Consider the following 13713-nt stretch of genomic DNA (forward strand, 5'->3'; position numbering starts at 1 on the left):
TCCCAACAACCGCGTCCTGCGATGCTTATCATACCTGGTCTTGATCTGGCGGTTTACCATCAGCATATGTATGCATTTCCTATAATCTGATAACCGTTTGAATTTTCAGGTCCATTATCTTGGTGTTTAAAAGGGTTTATATTTGACTCCAGCAAGGCCTGAGGCTCTCAGAGTTCATGAGCGCGGCTGCTACCTTGTATGCTCATGACGTCCGGCACCCGCCTGTGCAGGATTCCGGACAGTTGAGCAAGTTAAATCAGTTGATCCAAGTATGGCATATCATAGTATCGATTATTTGTTTTGTTTGTTAATGAATTTTTTTTGTTTTAAATTACTATTGCAGAACTTTTTTCTTAAAGCTGCACAGGTTATAGTTCAGTCGCGCATATCGGTTGATCCTATCTATTCTAAAGGAAGAACATCACCAAAGGTCAATAAATGGTTTGGCTTAGAGCTAGAAGAAAATGAAGCGTTCAAGGATGAACTACGAACATGGCGAGGGGGGCAGCCTGGGCAACCACCTCTTCTGATCGAAACCGTCATTGACATTAGAGATTTAACTGCAAATCAAATGCTTGTTCTTCTTGATGACGAGGGAAAGAGATGGAATATTGAAACAAGTCGATCTCGAGAGATAGTTTTGGAGAGATGGCAGATTGAGTTAGATCCGCGAATTATTGGAGCTTTATTAAGTGAGCTTCCGTTAGTTTACAAGAAGTCCACGGTTCTGATTCGGTCACTGTATGCATACGTTCGACTTCTTCCTGCTTGGAGATTACGCAAAAAGCTTAGCAAGGTCAAGTTGAACTCGTCTTCTTTGAAAGTATCTTGTCGGGTGCTCAACGGGGCTTATCCGGTATCCAGTCGCGGCAGAATCGGACTATCGATGCCGCTAGGAGCAAGGCAAAAAGATGATCATCTTCAAAAATATATGTTTGAGAAAATAGATACTCCAGCTGGATCATTTACAGTTCAAGTCACGTACAGGAAAAATTGCGAGTTTCGAGTTGATGACTCCGAATCGATCTTGTCGTCACATTTTTTAAACTTGGATGAGAGACGAAGCAGCGCGCCAGCAAGACGATATTCGCGATCATCTCGCAGTCCTCCAGCAAGTAATGTTTTTCCATTGATTTCTGGGTTCAACTCCGTTCCAGCAGATCCAAGCGTATCGTATGGATCAATGTTGTCGATCTCTTACCAAAACGGTGGATCAACTAACGAGTCTTCATCGTCAGCATGCCGCAGCAATTCGCACGATAATAATTCCAAAAGGTCACCATCGGTGTCATTTCCTCGACCGTTTAATGCACCTCCATTGTCAGAGTCACCTTCTTCATCAGAGACCGCGTCGTCATCGTATCCTAGAATTTCGTATCGCAGATTGTCGTCAGGTTCTCAATCATCACTATCACGCGAGCATCAAAAAGTAATACCGAACATTGCTGCAGGAACGCCGCAGAACTTGCAACTTGTTTCTTCATCATCTGTGGTGTCGTCTGTGTCGTCAGGGTCTAGAACCAGTAGTCTTCGACGGTACTCGTCTTCGTTTGGATCGAGAGGTCACTGGCAAGCCAGCGGATCACCAAGCTCAAACACGTTACCGCTTACTTCAATGCAACACAAGGATGACGAAGAACTGGATGAGTTTGTGAAGATGCTGGACACTCGTCGACCGCTTAAGTCATACAATAGGTCTGGATCGACTGGATCCGGAGCGTCGTCATCTGCCAGCGGGTCATCCCTCAAAGCATCACTGTCTAGGTTCCAGCAATTAAAAGACTATCATACAAATTTGACAGACAGCATGTCGAATTCAATAGTGGTACAGCAACAACGTTCACTAAGCAGCGTAAAAACGGTATCTCCGCATACTCCGCATACGCCTGCGATTCCATCTCGACTCAGTGAAGGGTTGAATGCGGCAGATTATCGAGACGAGGCAGTGTTTGAGGAGGATGAACATGATGAACACGAAACGGAAGATGAAGATGCAAGGAATAGTGCAAAGACTACAAAGACTGCTCGGGAAGGAGACGATGACGAGTTACTTTTTGCAATGAGTGATATGGTTGTTGCGACGCGAGAACATCATTAGCATAAACATCATGGCGTAATTTTCAAACGGGGTTTAATTTTATTTTACAGATATATTTATATATATATTTTTTTTAATAATTTACGCAATGTGTATGCGAAGTTATAGGTCGGGCTAGAACTAGCGTTACAAAGAGGTTATTTATTAATTGAATTCCTAATATATGCACAACTAAAATTTATTTGATTTACTTGTAATTCTGTAAAACAATTGGCGCGGCAGCATCACTTTGCCAGAAATTACCTTCAGGGTAGGTGAACTCATTCCAAGCAGACGGCTTCATCTCCACGGAGTATCCTTCTTGAGTTGGCGTAACAAAGAACCCGTTGTCGATCTTGGTAGGATAGTAAAACTTATCATGAAGCGTGTCAATATATTCGAGCAGGCCAGGTTTACCTGAAACCACGACGTAATCGATGGTCGACAGATGTTGAGTATACTCCGGAAGCCCGACGCCTCCCGAATGTGGCACAATGGGCACGTTATATTTTTTGGCCAAAAGCAGGACGGCCAAAACTTCATTAACACCTCCGATCCTGCAAGCATCAATCTGGCAAATATCAATTGCAGCAGATTTTAAAAATTGCTTAAAAACGACCCGGTTTTGACACATTTCGCCTGTGGCAACCTTGATGTCATGATGCTTGAGTGCGGTTTTAATTTCGAGATGACCGAGCACGTCGTCCGGACTCGTGGGTTCTTCAATAAACCAGGGCTTAAACACTGCCAATTGTTTCATATGATTGATTGCATCGGGCACGGACCAAACTTGGTTTGCATCCACCATCAAGTAATTGCCCTTGTCGTAACCCAAAATCTGGCGAGCGATGGTGAGCCTGCGTATGTCGTCGTCAACGTTGCCACCGACCTTGAGCTTAAAATATTTGAAACCTTGACCGACCGCGTGTCGCAACAGGGATTTCAATTTTTCGTCTCCGTAACCAAGCCAGCCGGCCGACGTCGTGTAGGCTTGCACGGCGTGATTGTTTTCAGCATGCCTGATGCGGTCTTGCTTGCCATCAGATGCCTGTTCAAGAAGCTCGATAGCCTCGGCTGGCGTGATCGAATCCGTAATGTATCTGAAATCAATGCAACGAACATATTCTTCGGCAGTGAAATCTGCCACTAATTTCCATAACGGCTTGTGCACGCTCCTGGCCCACAGGTCCCATAACGCGTTCACGACCGCGCCCAGCGCAAGGTGAATCACGCCCTTTTCGGGACCGATCCAACGTAATTGGGAATCAGCCACAAGGTACGTCCAAGTGGCACCCATGTCGGCAGTAAGGTCTGCCAGTTTTTTGCCTTTGAGCCTGTGGGCCACGTTTTTGATGGCCAAGCATACGACGTCGTTCCCACGGCCGATCGTGAACGTCATGCCGTGACCGGTCAGGTCAGCAGTGTTCGTGCGAAGAATCACGTAAGCGGCGGAGTAATCACCGGCATCGTTCATGGCATCTGAGCCGGTCTTGTCGAGCGAGGTGGGGAAGCGCACGTCCTTAACGTCAAAGGACACGATTTCAATGCCGTTCACCGTCATTGTGTATGGTGCAGTGTTGAGCAAGATTTGCCATTAGACTGGCCCGAGGTGAATCGAATGATATATATGACCGAACGGCATTGACGATGTGGTAAGCAAATATTCGTACTGCCACTTGGTGATGGTCGTTGGCCAAGATTTATCCGTCGGTAGCGATAGCGGGTGCACACAAACACGGTACGGTACAAGTGGGAAAGATTCCGCCGGGATTGCATGCGAATTCGAGCTAACGTAGTTTATGAGATTGCAATTACTCGATTGAGTAACTATACGTATAGTTGGGCGTTTTTTTTCCACTGGGAACAATCCGGCCCACCCGCGACGTGGATGAGCCGGGATGGAAGAGCTGCCTTGTCCACCAAGACCGGCCCGATTGAGTCCCGAGGGGATTCAAAGAAAACCTGTTGCAAACATGATTGATTTAATTACATCAAAAATAAATGTTTTGTCTGAATTTATGTCATAGGGGTTTCAAGAAATGACCGGCATACATTAAGCCGAGTTGCAAACTCATCAATGGTCATGATTATTTATTTTGGTCGCCATGGTGCTTAATATGGGTCAACCATGATCCATAAAACCTATTATTGGCTAAATCAAGCATGTCTGTCTGATGAATCTAGTTATATTTACAGTTGTTGGCTAGTTAGTTGACTCGCTAGTTAAGCTTTCGGCCCACGCATAGTTAATTGCAGTTAGTTAGGTAGCTAGTGATATAGTTAATATTTAATCTGTTGGTTACACAGCCTCCTTTTTCCTTTTTCCTTTTTCCTCCTTCCCCTTTCAGCTCAACTTTAAATTAGTTTTTGACTTTTTTACGTTGAGGCCATCAATTAATCAATTGTGGTTTATATAAACTAAACCATGCTTCGTATTCATGTTGTTGTAGTCTCCCCTAGCGGCTTGCGGTTACTTGAATCCATGTTTGCAACTCCATATTCTGGTTAGTTGTACTTGTCCTTTTGTGGGTCTTATTCCAGCACGGTAACAACTTACTACAATGCGTATGTTTTCAGCTCGAACCAACTTTTCAATCTTAAACCACTGACGCCTTTTGATTTACAAGAATCTCTAAAAAACGCCAAATCAATTCTTTCTCGGCCTGGCGGGTCCCGAACAAATTCCACCCTGTCCGCTACGGGTTTGCGCCGTTCGTCTGATATAGAAGAAACTCCACTTCTTGATGCAACCGATGTCGCAGATCAACAACAGCAACACCTCGATGATGCACCCGGCAGACCGAACGGATCCGGATCTGTTACTCCTTCTGGTCTTAAATATACCATCAGTTTGTTTAGAATCATATTACTATCCTCCTATGTCAACATTCTTCTTGTGTTTGTCCCTCTCGGAATCATTTTCGGCGCCATTCACGCAACCTCATATCTCGTGTTCACGATCAATTTCCTTGCCATTGTACCTCTTGCTGCATTGCTAGGGTTTGTCACTGAAGAATTGGCCAAACATGTCGGCCAGACTCTCGGCGGTCTGTTGAATGCAACGTTTGGCAATGCAGTCGAGTTGATCGTCTCTGTTGTTGCCCTTTCCAAGGGCGAAATTCTTATTGTTCAGGCATCAATGCTGGGATCTATTCTTTCAAACATTCTTCTTGTTCTTGGATGCTGCTTTCTTTTTGGCGGATTTTATTACGAAGAACAACGATTTTCCAACATTGTGGCCCAGACAATGTCATCATTAATGGCACTTGCTACGGCTTCGTTGCTCATTCCGGCTGCGTTCCGGGCCACGATCAATGGCGACTCTGGCGTGTTGGACGAGGCCAAAATTCTTGGAATCTCACGCGGATCAGCTATTGTTCTTTTAATCATTTATGTTCTTTACCTGTTTTTTCAACTTAAAACCCATGCGCGGCTATTTGAAGACGTTGAGGCAGAGGAGGACGAAGAGCCAGCTCAGTTAGGCGTGATCACCTGCCTGGTTGCGCTTACCACCATCACTGTCATTGTATCTATCTGTGCAGATTATCTTGTTGATTCGATCGACGACCTTGTCGTGTCCACAGGTCTCTCAAAAACGTTTATTGGTCTTATCTTGCTCCCCATCGTCGGAAACGCCGCCGAGCATGTGACTGCCGTCATGGTCGCCATGAAAAACAAGATGGAACTTGCCATCGGCGTTGCCCTTGGTTCTTCCATGCAAATTGCTCTTTTCCTCACGCCGTTCCTTGTAATTCTTGGATGGATAATGAACCAGCCCATGACCTTGTTTTTCAGCACGTTCGAAACTGCAGTTCTTTTTGTTTCAGTTTTTATTACCAACGTAAGTAATTTTATTTTATTTTTTTCATTTTTTTTTTTTTTTGGCTCTGATACACTGACACAACACGATTTTTTTTTTAGGCGCAAATTCAAGATGGTATTTCAAATTGGCTTGAAGGAGCTATGCTTTTGGGCACGTACATGATCATTGCAATCACGTTTCTGTACTATCCCTCGGATATGTAAATTTCTTATAAAAATTTGTATTAATATGAAATTATATACATATTTCTCCTATGGGTAAACTCCCACATGCATAATCAAAAGCTTTGGGCAGCTTGCGGGGATGACTAGCAGTACTATCATGGTGCCATACTCACGGGCTGAAAATGTGAAGTAATGTAGAGCATATTATCGCTGCACATGAACCAAAATAAACACGGGAATTTGGGCTTTCTCCGGGATGCGAAACTCAGCTGCTTCGTAGCAAGTAACTATTGCAAAGGCTTCCCGACTGACGAAATCAAATTGAATCATAGTCCACAGGTTATATCACCAAGAAGGACTTTATCTTGCAAGATCAAATCGTTATATACATATCTATATATAACTTATTTGGGATTTTGGTCACTTTGTCAATTGCACTTGCACAGCGATGGTGAAACCGGCGGCGTGGCTACGAGGGAAAAGCGGATCTGCACTTTCCGGCAAATCCGAAAGCTCCAAATCTTTGAATACGCTTGATGAGAAAGTTACACGTAAGTAATAATTTGTTATTTGCTTATGCTTAAATCAAGCATGCCTTTTGGCTCTTCTTGTGAGGCAATACTAACAATGATTGCACAGTGCAGAAGGCATTGGAAGCCATGGACTGCATAATGGCCGACGATCTTAAGCAAGCGAGCTCTATTTTGAATGATCTCTCTCCTAATTCATCATTTTGTTCGGTAAGCTATGTGAAAACGCATTCATTCGGTTTGAAATGTTCTGGATCATTGAGCTGACAAGCCTTGTCACGTGGCAGCTGGCAACAGGCGTCGTTGTGTTTATTGAAGCCACCCTTGGTTTTGAAGCAGACGCTATCAGAGACGGTACTGTTAAACAATATTTTTTTTATTGTGATGAATGCATGATTAACTGACCTTGCTTGTTAGCTACCGAGAAATTGCAAAAAGCAGAATCGTTAGCAACAAGGGATAGGATTCGGGCACAAAAGTTCAGCTATCAGTCGTCATCTTACGCTGCAGGAACGGAATATTACGTTGCCATTGCAGAGTCACATCTGATGGCTGCCGTTGTTCTCTTTCTTAGTGAAAGTGCTATAGCAAGTGTGAAGAGTTTGTAAGTTTTGGTATTAATGTCGTCTTTAAACGTGACTTGCGTTGCTAACGCTTGGTATAATAACATTCTAGCTATAAATTGCGCCGTGCATATCAAATTCTATCAGAAATTTATCACCACGCTGTTGATGGCACGCATGTGACCAACTCGACTACAGATCAACCTGATGCGTTAAGTGACGAAAAGGAAGATTTGATGAATATTGATGACCAGTTGCAACTTGATGCCCAGTTGGAAGCACTTCAACTTGAAATGTCCGTTGATCAAAATGAACGCGAGCGTAACAGTAGTGATTTTGCAGACATTGAACAAAATAACTTGCCTCCGCAACCGGCACAGAAAGTTATTCCGTTTGGGCAAAAACCGGGTGGATCAGAAGTTGATGATTATATTCAATCTGGTGTTAATCTTTGCTTCGGAATACTTCAACTTGTCATTTCCATGATTCCACCAGCCTTGGGCAAGATCTTGTCTATCATTGGATTTCGAGGAGATCGAGATACCAGTATTCAGATGCTATGGGCCGCAACCGCATCTGATAATATTCATGGCGCGTTGGCAACATTGACGCTATTATTATACTATACCGGACCAGCACAAGTTTGTGATATTGAAACCGAAGAAGGATCTTATCCCAAGGAGCGACTTTTGGCAGAGCTTGCCAAAACTAGAAAGAAGTACCCTAAAAGTGCACTTTGGCTCCTTCAAGAGGCTCGAATGCAAGGAATGAACGGCGAATTGAGAAAGTCATTAGAAACCTTGGAAACTCCTCTAAATATTCAGATGCGACAAGTTGAAGCATTAGTTGCTTTTGAGAAGGCAATGTGCTATCTTGATCTCCACGATTTTGAACCAGCAGCGCACACATTCATTAAGCTCACACATCTTAATTCTTGGTCCCATGCGTTATACACCTACGTTGCCGGAGTTTGTTATGTAGAACTTTACCGTACTGCGATTCGATCAGGCATTCCAGATTCTTTTAAAGTTGCAAAATATAAATCCAAGGCAGAAGAATTATTGCTTCTTGCACCGACCATGATAGGCAAACGGAAACTTAGTGGCAAGCCAATGCCGGTCGAGTTGTATTTGCAACGAAAAATTCAGAAATGGCAGGTCAGGTTGCCTAAATCAGCGAAAAAAAAATTAGACGAGGATCCAAAAGCAAGCAAGCCAAGCATTGTTGATAATGTTGGCAGTAGTCCGGTGAATGAAATTATGTATTTCTGGAACGGATACAAACGAATGCCTCGAGACGCTCTTCAAAAATCGCTTCAGGAACTAAATTTTTTTTATACCCCGACCCCAGATAAAGTAACAGCATTGAACTTGCCGTCTTCAAATTCAGCACATTTTGAAATCGAATCTCAAACTAAACCGTTTCTTAAGGACATTGACGAGCAAGGAACAAGGGCACTGCTTCTGAGTATCGTGCTCAGAGATTTGGGACATGCTGATCAAGGGGTCAAACTTCTCACGTCTGAAGTTTTACCAATCACAAGAGCGGATGTTAAAGGGAATTATAAAGAAAATTGGATTCCGCCATCTGCTTTATACGAAAGGGGCGTGTTTGAGTGGTTTTCCAAGGGCAAAACTGGTGCTTCCACTACAAGGGAGTGGGTTACCAAATCAGCACAGTATGGACATGAATATGATTTGGATACCAGGATTGGAGTAAGGGTACAGACGGCATTAGAAATTTTAAAGGAAGTAGAGGGGTCTTCATAAACGGCTGACCTTGTAAGTATGTTTGCATTAGGTTTAGAATTTGTTTATTCATCCATAGAGACCTGTATATTATGAATAAAGCTAAAAAAGAAACAAAACAAATGAATCTGATTATAACATCATTGCTCTGTAGTCACGGCAGTTGAAGCATCTGTTTGGCTAGAAGATGATGTAGACTCTGCTGAGCCGTTTGATTCCTTGAACTTATTGGCTGCAGCTAATTGCCACGAAGGAATTCCTGCTCGAGAAGGTGGTTTCATTGTCGATACTGGAGTTTGCAAAGTAGAAGACAAGGTTGCAGATGAGATTGTCGGAGACGGCCGGTCACCTTCTGCTGGTCCGGTGCTCCGTAACCTGTTTGAAAGAATTTGCTTTAATGATTTTAACTCGTTTTGAATATCCAGTAAATCATTTTTTTGACCTTCCGAAGCTCGATCTAAAAATCTGGGTAATTCTGTTCTCAAAATTTCAATCTCTGATTTTAATTGCTTCATTTCTTCCTCCCTTGATTTAAGTTGCGATTTGGCATCTTTTAATACAACGTCTAATTCCTGCACAATTTCATCAACAGCGTTTAACCTTTCCCGTTCTGAAACTTTTAACTCTTCAGTGTCAACTTGTAATTGTTTTAAAAATTGTTCGACTTTTGCAAATTCTGCCGCGATGGCTTCTTTGTCTGCTTCCAATACCGGCGGCGTGGGGGGAACAATGAGCGGCATTACGTATCGCTATTTTTTTAAAAAAAAAAAAAAAATTAATCCAAACACATGAAGGTAAATATTATTTCTATAAGCAAACCTTTGCAAGAAGATATATGCCATATGTAACACCAACGGATGCGGTGGCCATGACAAAGTAATCCTTCCAATCCCGTCGCGGTAACTGAGGCGGCCGCAGTGATTGTGCGGGATAATATGCCGGTCTTGGTGGCACGGTCGAATTCTGTAATTTTGAACTAGTGCTTGAACCCGATTGCTGCCTGGCATTATAAGCTCGGCTCAGTGCTTCCTGAATCTCTTGTTCGTTTAATCCCTTTGATTCCAAAAACTGGATGCGCTGTGTCAACGGAGATTCAGCTGCTTTCGGATCCAGCAAAAACGTCACTGCAGATGAAACTAAATCTTCTCTTAATCCTGCCATTTTTTATTTAAACAATGTTTTTAATAATGATCTTTGCTTCAATTCGTTTATCATAATGCTAAATGCAGTAACGAGCACGGGGTAATAAAAGTATAATTGACGTATATAGTTTAAATAGTTACCCTGTCAACAGCTAGTCACGTGCTAACGCGTTTGAGGTTTGTTTTGGATTTGATGTGAGCCGTTTCGTTGCTAAAGTTCGCGTCTGATCTGACCTACAAATCAACTTGAATTTGTTTTGCATTGTTCATTGTTAATTTTGCCATAATTTGTATTGCAGAAAATGTCTGAGAATTTGGTATTAAATGGTGTGAATAATGGCGGCGCAGAAACCGGCTTGGATCAAGAGATCTCTCAAGTCGAAGCACTGCAGCAGCCAGCCAAACAGGTTGATTCGGGGCTGGCGACAGGTAAGGATGACCAAGTAAGCACAGTCACATCTTCACCACGGCGTGTTTCCCCATCCACTTCTCGGGATAATCATTTGTCTCGTCCGAAATGGAACAACTCAAATTTAACGAAACCGACATTGGCATCTCAACGCAAAGTATCGTCAACAACAGAACATCAGCTGCCACCGGAGTCCAGGCCGACTCGAACGAACTTGGCATCCAAGAGTAGCTCCGTGTATTCTCGCTTGTCTGCACCGACAGCTGCATCGCGCGCGCATGCCAAGGTCTCCGCATCAGAGCCTGATAAGAGTCGCGCGAAGCCACATAGGCCGTCATCTACAGTTTCATCATCTGCAGTGCCTTTACATGCGCGGCCAAAGACCTCGTCAAGGTCAGGTGGGGCAAACGAAGCAGTGGAAAATATTGCAAGTAAGCAAGAAATTGCGGCTCTGATACCATCAAAGTTGGAGCCTGTCAAAACCGAACCACCGATTCCGTCCGGCTCACAATCTCATAAACGGACAACTTCGGTATCGTCCTTAAAAAAGGTATTCGAAAGCACTGGCTCACAAACCGAAAACAATATTTTATTTTCTGTTCCAAACAAGGTTAATTTGATATCTGAATCGGAACATGAAGAACTTCAAAAAAAATACGAAGCTTCTGTGAGTCATTTCGTATATTTCTTATGTTAAAATTCTTGCTAATACAATTTTAGGTTTCTGAGATTGCAAGATTAAATCATAAATTAAAATCACAAACTGCTTCAAACGAAGAATACAAGTCAGAAATTGCAAATCTTTTAAACAAATTATCTGATTCAGACAAATCAGCAGTTATTAATGACCTGCAAAGCCAATTGGCAGAATATTCAGCTAAAGTAAACGTATTATCTAGAGAAATTGATGGCAACTCTTCCGTTATTCGAAGTTTAGAGGCCGAAATTAGGGATATGGAAATTGAAAAGCAACAAGAGATTGATTCTTTAAAATCAAGGTTTGAAGGCCGTGCAGATGCTGACGAATTACAAGCAGAGATTCAAAATTTAATGTCATTAGTTGCAGATGGAGAAGATCGTCAAAGAAGCTTGATAGAATCTCACAAGTCGAGTCTTGATGACAAAAATTTAGAAATTGAAAAACTTCAAAACGAATTCAAGAATGTTAACATTATATTAAAGGAGGAAATTTCTTCATTGAAATCAAAATTAAGCGTGAAGGAAGAACAATTGACGCAGGCTAATAATTTAATTCAGCAACTGCATGGCCATATCCAGGACGTGCAAAATACGGCAGAATTATTAAAGCAAGAAAAGGCTTTATTGGAAAATACGTCAAACAAAGCATTACTTGACTTGGAGAAAGATGTTGATTCACTAAGTGCGGACCTTCAATCTAGTGAATCTGCTCTAATAGAGTAGATAAGGTTCACCCATCAACAGAATGGTTTTGCTTGATGCTCGGTCCTCGGGTCATTGTAAATTAACAATAAAGTCCTACAAAGCTTATTTATGGTGATATAGACATCACGACATGCATGTAATTGATATATATTGTACAGTAATAATAATTTACATTTTCTAGCGATGTTAATCAAACACAACTTTCTTTCCCTTAAAATCGACCGGCTTTGATTTTGCTTGACGTGCCGCCCAAGACGGATGAATTGGTTTATTAGGATCTGCTTTTGCTTGCTTAACCAGAGCTGCTGGATCAGGTACGGTCGACCTGGTTCCAAGTGGCGTGTTATTCGTATTGTTCACCTCAGCTTCTCGTAACTTGGCAAGGTATCTTGCCTTCTTCTTTTCAAATTTTTCTTGCTCCTTGGCACGTCGTTCGGATTCTTCCTTGGCAACATGTTTTGCCTTTTTGCCGTATTTCTGTTCCCAAATCTTTTGTCGTGCTCGCTGACCTCTTCGGTTCTTGCGAGCAGGCTTTAGTGATTTTGATAATTCTTGCTCATCATTGTCATCATCATAACCTTGTTCAAACTCGTCATCCGAAGCAGAAATGTAACCAACATTAAGTGACGGAAGTACGATTGGTTTTTTCCGTTCAGTTTCAGATTTCGAAATTTGCTTAACCTTTTTGGTAGCTTTTTCGGGTATGTTATCGTCAAACCTGGTTGGTTCATCGTTTTCGAAATCTGGTTCACCTTCATCTGACGTGATTTCGTTATAATCAATATCACTTGCAACCTCTCGATCGCTTGCGTCAGCACTGTCATCGCTGTCATTCGCAATCATCCCAGAAAATTCATCCAAGTCAACATCCACTAATTCATCATCATCATGATCATCTTGCAACCTTGAACCATCATTTTCACTATCTTCTCCTGATGAATCAATTTCTGCAACCTCATCGTGTTCATTGTCTTGATCGCTTCCATCATGCTCGTCTAGACCTGATCCCACCTGTGCTTCCACTTTCTTTACCTTTTTTGAAGAATTCATTGCAAGTTCTGCAGCTGAGATTATTCCTTCCATTGCATTAGTTATCGTGGTTTGTAGTAATTTGTTTTTAAACAATCGAGCAATCAGATCAGCCTGTGCAGGTAATGTTGTCGACACTTTATGATCACTAGCATTAGAATCACGTTCCAATATTGGAGATTCGTCCGGTAAAAGCTTTGATGCATATAAAAACCTGTGCTTCTTGCATTTTTTCCATACGTGAGCCTGGGCGACTTCAGCAGCATCCAGTGATTTGATAATTAACAATTCTTCTTCCAATCGCTTAATTAAAATTTCATTTTTGGCAGCACTAATTCGTGTCAGATCTTGATTGCTTGTTTCGTATTACATGTCGTATTACTTACTTGGCTTCTTTCAACTTGCGCACTATTTTCTGAGTCTCCTGAGGCCTTGCCTTCTTCAAACCTCTTGTCACTTCTTTCATCCAATAATATATTTTTTGCTCAACTAACTTCCGTTTCAGTTCATGTGCTTTATCTAATAATTCTTTTTTGTTTGCCTCATGCTTCTGTGCCTCACGAGCGGTTGCATCTTTATCTTGTCCTGATTTAGCCTTGTCATGATTCCGCTTGATCCGGTCAAACGTTAGTTTGGTTTTAATCAGTCGAGGTTTCTTGGATCCATTAGATAATCTTGATTCCAACAAATCTAATTCCCATAACACGTTTTCACGTTTTCGTTTTGATTTTTGATTATTAGTCGTCATATTTTCCGTGCTCCGAATTGGAGGAGGGAAAACGATGAAATTATTTTTTTAACATCAAAAGTCCCAATTCTATAAA

The 13713-nt window shown here is 42.1% G+C and overlaps 7 protein-coding genes across 7 annotated transcripts; 4 read left to right on the forward strand and 3 right to left on the reverse strand.

The window, feature by feature from the left end:
- The first annotated feature begins 5 nt into the window (after positions 1-5).
- V1514DRAFT_366700 (autophagy-related protein 13-domain-containing protein) lies at positions 6-2279 on the forward strand. The gene is made up of 2 exons (XM_066929840.1): positions 6-269; positions 344-2279. Exons 1-2 carry the CDS (start codon positions 177-179, stop codon positions 2096-2098), a joined length of 1848 nt encoding a protein of 615 aa, XP_066784553.1. The 5' UTR covers positions 6-176; the 3' UTR covers positions 2099-2279.
- A 6-nt stretch (positions 2280-2285) lies between these two features.
- Positions 2286-3638, reverse strand: V1514DRAFT_341702 (L-galactonate dehydratase; the record flags this gene model as incomplete). Its single annotated transcript, XM_066929069.1, has 1 exon — positions 2286-3638. The coding sequence occupies one exon, from the start codon at positions 3636-3638 to the stop codon at positions 2286-2288; it is 1353 nt and encodes a 450-aa protein (XP_066784554.1).
- Positions 3639-4424: 786 nt separating this feature from the next.
- On the forward strand, positions 4425-6145 carry V1514DRAFT_327839 (Sodium/calcium exchanger protein-domain-containing protein). The gene is made up of 3 exons (XM_066927051.1): positions 4425-4642; positions 4705-5918; positions 5999-6145. The coding sequence occupies exons 1-3, from the start codon at positions 4639-4641 to the stop codon at positions 6101-6103; spliced, it is 1323 nt and encodes a 440-aa protein (XP_066784555.1). The 5' UTR covers positions 4425-4638; the 3' UTR covers positions 6104-6145.
- A 183-nt stretch (positions 6146-6328) lies between these two features.
- V1514DRAFT_327841 (outer membrane protein Iml2/Tetratricopeptide repeat protein 39) lies at positions 6329-9034 on the forward strand. Its single transcript, XM_066927052.1, has 5 exons — positions 6329-6615; positions 6704-6804; positions 6882-6948; positions 7012-7198; positions 7270-9034. Exons 1-5 carry the CDS (start codon positions 6513-6515, stop codon positions 8924-8926), a joined length of 2115 nt encoding a protein of 704 aa, XP_066784556.1. The 5' UTR covers positions 6329-6512; the 3' UTR covers positions 8927-9034.
- Positions 8966-9747, reverse strand: V1514DRAFT_327843 (uncharacterized protein). The gene has a single exon (XM_066927053.1). It carries the CDS (start codon positions 9643-9645, stop codon positions 9046-9048), a length of 600 nt encoding a protein of 199 aa, XP_066784557.1. The 5' UTR covers positions 9646-9747; the 3' UTR covers positions 8966-9045.
- A 522-nt stretch (positions 9748-10269) lies between these two features.
- V1514DRAFT_351192 (uncharacterized protein) lies at positions 10270-12046 on the forward strand. Its single transcript, XM_066929441.1, has 2 exons — positions 10270-11123; positions 11177-12046. Exons 1-2 carry the CDS (start codon positions 10350-10352, stop codon positions 11876-11878), a joined length of 1476 nt encoding a protein of 491 aa, XP_066784558.1. The 5' UTR covers positions 10270-10349; the 3' UTR covers positions 11879-12046.
- On the reverse strand, positions 11989-13655 carry V1514DRAFT_351193 (Bud-site selection protein). The gene is made up of 2 exons (XM_066929442.1): positions 13276-13655; positions 11989-13220 (listed from the first exon to the last, which is right to left on the reverse strand). The coding sequence occupies exons 1-2, from the start codon at positions 13635-13637 to the stop codon at positions 12047-12049; spliced, it is 1536 nt and encodes a 511-aa protein (XP_066784559.1). The 5' UTR covers positions 13638-13655; the 3' UTR covers positions 11989-12046.
- Between the last annotated feature and the right edge of the window lie 58 nt (positions 13656-13713).

This window comes from Lipomyces japonicus (genome assembly GCF_038497905.1).
Source record: "Lipomyces japonicus strain CBS 7319 unplaced genomic scaffold V1514scaffold_10, whole genome shotgun sequence".
NCBI classification, from domain to species: domain Eukaryota; kingdom Fungi; phylum Ascomycota; class Lipomycetes; order Lipomycetales; family Lipomycetaceae; genus Lipomyces; species Lipomyces japonicus.

Coding starts and splice junctions, on each gene's coding strand:
- V1514DRAFT_366700 (XM_066929840.1), top strand. CDS start 177: ATGAGCGCGGCTGCTACCTTGTATGCTCATGACGTCCGGCACCCGCCT. Junction 270..343: donor AGTTAAATCAGTTGATCCAA/GTATGGCATATC, acceptor TTACTATTGCAG/AACTTTTTTCTTAAAGCTGC.
- V1514DRAFT_327839 (XM_066927051.1), top strand. Junction 5,919..5,998: donor TTTCAGTTTTTATTACCAAC/GTAAGTAATTTT, acceptor TTTTTTTTTTAG/GCGCAAATTCAAGATGGTAT.
- V1514DRAFT_327841 (XM_066927052.1), top strand. CDS start 6,513: ATGGTGAAACCGGCGGCGTGGCTACGAGGGAAAAGCGGATCTGCACTT. Junction 6,805..6,881: donor CTAATTCATCATTTTGTTCG/GTAAGCTATGTG, acceptor GTCACGTGGCAG/CTGGCAACAGGCGTCGTTGT. Junction 7,199..7,269: donor ATAGCAAGTGTGAAGAGTTT/GTAAGTTTTGGT, acceptor ATAACATTCTAG/CTATAAATTGCGCCGTGCAT.
- V1514DRAFT_327843 (XM_066927053.1), bottom strand. CDS start 9,645: ATGCCGCTCATTGTTCCCCCCACGCCGCCGGTATTGGAAGCAGACAAA.
- V1514DRAFT_351192 (XM_066929441.1), top strand. CDS start 10,350: ATGTCTGAGAATTTGGTATTAAATGGTGTGAATAATGGCGGCGCAGAA. Junction 11,124..11,176: donor AAAAAAAATACGAAGCTTCT/GTGAGTCATTTC, acceptor ATACAATTTTAG/GTTTCTGAGATTGCAAGATT.
- V1514DRAFT_351193 (XM_066929442.1), bottom strand. CDS start 13,637: ATGACGACTAATAATCAAAAATCAAAACGAAAACGTGAAAACGTGTTA. Junction 13,221..13,275: donor CGCAAGTTGAAAGAAGCCAA/GTAAGTAATACG, acceptor GACACGAATTAG/TGCTGCCAAAAATGAAATTT.